We start from the raw sequence: 3,428 nt of genomic DNA, 5'->3' as shown, positions 1-3,428 counted from the left end.
CCTAAACATTTAAATTGTATAACATTCAATGATGAAATGTGTCAGCTACTCTTATCTTATTTAAATACACATATTTATATTCAACTTAAGATTTCTGCATAAATTGGACTTCAAATGTAATCAGATGTTCATCTAAGTCGTAAAAATAGATCTAGAGAAAACAATAACACACAAAATTGTATACTTTTTCATTAATTTATTGATCTAAAAGATCAATTTTCAACACAATAAACCCCCTTTTTTTACACATCAAATACAATAACACCACCATCTCATTACCAATAAAATATCAGAATCTTCAACAACCCAAGTTCTCAGTCGATTTATTCCATTAAAGGGTTGCAGTAGCCAAAGGCCCATACTTGCAGCAAAATTGTAATCAAACCTTCGTTTTAAAACCAAAAAGTTCTTTTAAGATTGACAAGCATAAGTTAAGTAAGGCTGTCATTCTTTGGAGTTTTTTCTATCACTGTCGGACTTTTCTTATTACATCTGAACCTAGAGTTACATCGCTTGCTTCAGCAGTGAACTCAAATTAATACCAAAAAAAGGTCTGAAATCCAAAGTTATCATTTTTATCTTTTTAAATATAATTGTATCTAAACAAAAAACTTCTTTGTGAATGAAAACCTAATGTAAAATGGAAATTAAAAAAACTCAATTATATACATTCCTTTAATTAACAGATTAACTTAGCATCAAAAAGCGACATCCTAAGCTACCTCCAGTTTTAGGGTCACCTTACCAATGGCATGGCCCCTATAAAAAACTCCTTATGGCTCTCCAATTGCATGCTTACCCAGCTTGTGCTTTGGGGCGAGTCACTTAAGCAAGAGTCAGAAGAGGCCAAGACAACAAGACGGACATTTTGGGCCAAAGCAGCAGCTTACTGCGAATGCACAATACGGGAAAATATGCCTTCAGGTTCTCCTTTGTCCCCAAGGGCTACGAGAAATCCTTCTTCCCGTCTCCTTTTAGCCAGACTGGCCAAAGATTTGAAGGTTCGAGGTTCTGTTATAGCAAGGTCCGACAAGACTTTCCTGTTCAGTGCCACCTGACACTGCAACCAAAAGACAATGGATATGAGAAAGAGTGTTTACCCTGTCTCACACAGCTGCGTCAAGCAGTGTCGATAAATCAACAGATTTCAGAAAATGTTCCCATCTTCGATTTGCTTCACACTAGTTGAACGTAATGAAACTGTGCCCAATAACTAGTGTGCAGCATTACATGCTTGTATGTTCCTTAGTTTGAGATACAGCAACAACAACAACAAAAAAAAAAAATAAGGTGTGGCTCCAATTTTACAGATTATTATATAGTATTAGATGTCTTTGACTTTTAAAATAGTTGGGCCACAGTTGGATATTTGCCAGTTTATAGCTTGCTGAAAATTGTATAAAACCTTTATTTTGTGCAGTAGAGTAGCTTTGGCACTCTATTATCTCCACACTAAACCACATCAGATCTTTCATATTTAGATAGATTATAGTTCTTCTTTAGCAACTAGGTGCCTATCTAAAAGAACTCAAACTTTCTGATTTATGAAGCAGTAAAAATGGACAAAAATCTTTTCACACCTGTAATTTCCAAATGCATATTGTCCATGTATGACAAAGCCTGCCATAAAAAAGGATTTTTTTTTTCAGGAAAGAGCTTGGCTTAATTAGTAAATGCACAAAATATGAACTTGCTAACTTGAACCAAACTGTATGAAGCAAATCAGAGATTATCATTCAGGAGGACTCTGTTGATTTCACATGGATTGACTCAGCCACCACTTTTTTCACAAATCCTCAACAAAAGGTGCCAGTGACATTCAGTCCACATTTTGCTTTTATATTCTGATAAGAGGCACCAGACTAATGATACTCACTTTGAGGAGGTTGTGGATGAGAGCAGGGTACTTCATGCCATGTTCACGGGTGGCAGCAGCAATACGACTAATCCAGAGCTACAAATAAAGAAATGAATAGTTAAGTTCTTTGTTACAGAATCTTTTCATGACACGGTATTGAAAATAAAAAAAAAACTTTAAAAAATGAAAACGCACAGCGGCAGTGTTTCAGTTGTACTGCAGACTAGAATATTTTTGTCAGTTCATAGACTGAAGCAAATTTCTATTTTGTACAGAACAAAGCCAATCTGCATCTCGACTTAGTCTTGAATTCCAGGTAAGATCAAGCTATGCTACAGGGACAACTCCATAGTAAGATGGAAACTCCTCATAATGATTAAATGCCAATTTCTGCCTCGTATTAGCATACCAAAACTCATAAAATATATGAGCGAATGTTGGCGTGATAATATATTCGTATTGGCTATTGTCATTCAACAAAATAATAATTAACTTCTTCCATGACAACGTGAAATGCTCTAATCAGAAAACACATGTTTTCCAGAACAATCGAGATTAATGAAACTGTCGGGATCTCAGTAGACGAAGTATACGCTACATTACCGTCCTCATGATCCTCTTCTTTGCCTTGCGTGCCTTGGTGGCGAACACGAATGCCCGGCGCACACTCCGCACTGCCAGTCGGAAGCACCGATTTTTCCGACCACGAAAATGCTGAAAAATAAATAAATACGATACATCAGTAAGCCACAAACGCACTCACGTTGACATCTTCTGGTTTTATATGAGGATGCTGTCGCAGTGCTCCCTTACTCCAAAGAAAACCTATTCAGCATCTCCTACTCTTGACCCATTTTAAAATTCTCAGATACACACGTTCTGCCAGCCGAGATCCCCATCACTCACCCTGGCATGCTTTAGCACTTCTTGGACTCGCCAGTACCGATCGGGCCCCCTGCTTCGGATCCAGCGCGACAACGAAAGAAACACCATGCTGAACTGCTTATTACTAACGACCCCTCATCCAGTTACACCCTTAAAGCTGCATGGGCGCCGCCATTGAACAAAAAACGTAACTTCCTATTGGCAAAGGTTGGCGGCCATGTTATGTGGGGATGTTATTAGTTCCACCTACGAGGGTCATTGTTCTTTCCCAAAGCAAGTGAAAACGTCACACTCTGTTCTGTTAACATTGTCGGCCATGTTACCCAGGGAAAGCGTTCATCTCACTAAATGTATTTTATAAATGAGTGAGAAACATCCAGTGTAAGGGAACGTTACTTTTTAAACGTGAACTGGTTACATTAGTCATTACTTACAAAAAGTACCTAAATATGTTATATATTTAATTTTTACAGTGCTAAATATGTTATATATTTAATTTTTACAGTGAATTACTTTTTGTTCTTTTTCCCCACACCAGGCCCCCGAAGATTTGTGGAATGAGTACTTACCGCTGTGCCACTTGATCACTCTGTTTCAGCATGCCTATAGAAAATAGATGGATGAATATTGAACTGAAACTTTATTTGTAGGTTTATGTTACTGGAATGGACAAAGAACATTCTTT

General features: G+C 37.4%; 1 protein-coding gene across 1 annotated transcript; it reads right to left on the bottom strand.

Moving 5' to 3' along the window:
- Positions 1-243: 243 nt before the first annotated feature.
- mrpl20 (mitochondrial ribosomal protein L20) lies at positions 244-2,985 on the bottom strand. The gene is made up of 4 exons (XM_039756189.1): positions 2,765-2,985; positions 2,462-2,572; positions 1,877-1,954; positions 244-1,060 (listed from the first exon to the last, which is right to left on the bottom strand). The coding sequence occupies exons 1-4, from the start codon at positions 2,849-2,851 to the stop codon at positions 887-889; spliced, it is 450 nt and encodes a 149-aa protein (XP_039612123.1). The 5' UTR covers positions 2,852-2,985; the 3' UTR covers positions 244-886.
- Positions 2,986-3,428: the final 443 nt, after the last annotated feature.

This window comes from Polypterus senegalus, chromosome 6, assembly GCF_016835505.1.
Source record: "Polypterus senegalus isolate Bchr_013 chromosome 6, ASM1683550v1, whole genome shotgun sequence".
Taxonomy (NCBI): Eukaryota; Metazoa; Chordata; class Cladistia; order Polypteriformes; family Polypteridae; genus Polypterus; species Polypterus senegalus.
This window is presented reverse-complemented; position numbering and strand designations above follow the sequence as displayed.

Coding starts and splice junctions, on each gene's coding strand:
- mrpl20 (XM_039756189.1), bottom strand. CDS start 2,851: ATGGTGTTTCTTTCGTTGTCGCGCTGGATCCGAAGCAGGGGGCCCGAT. Junction 2,573..2,764: donor AAGTGCTAAAGCATGCCAGG/GTGAGTGATGGG, acceptor TTTATTTTTCAG/CATTTTCGTGGTCGGAAAAA. Junction 1,061..1,876: donor TCATCCACAACCTCCTCAAA/GTGAGTATCATT, acceptor TTTTGGTTGCAG/TGTCAGGTGGCACTGAACAG.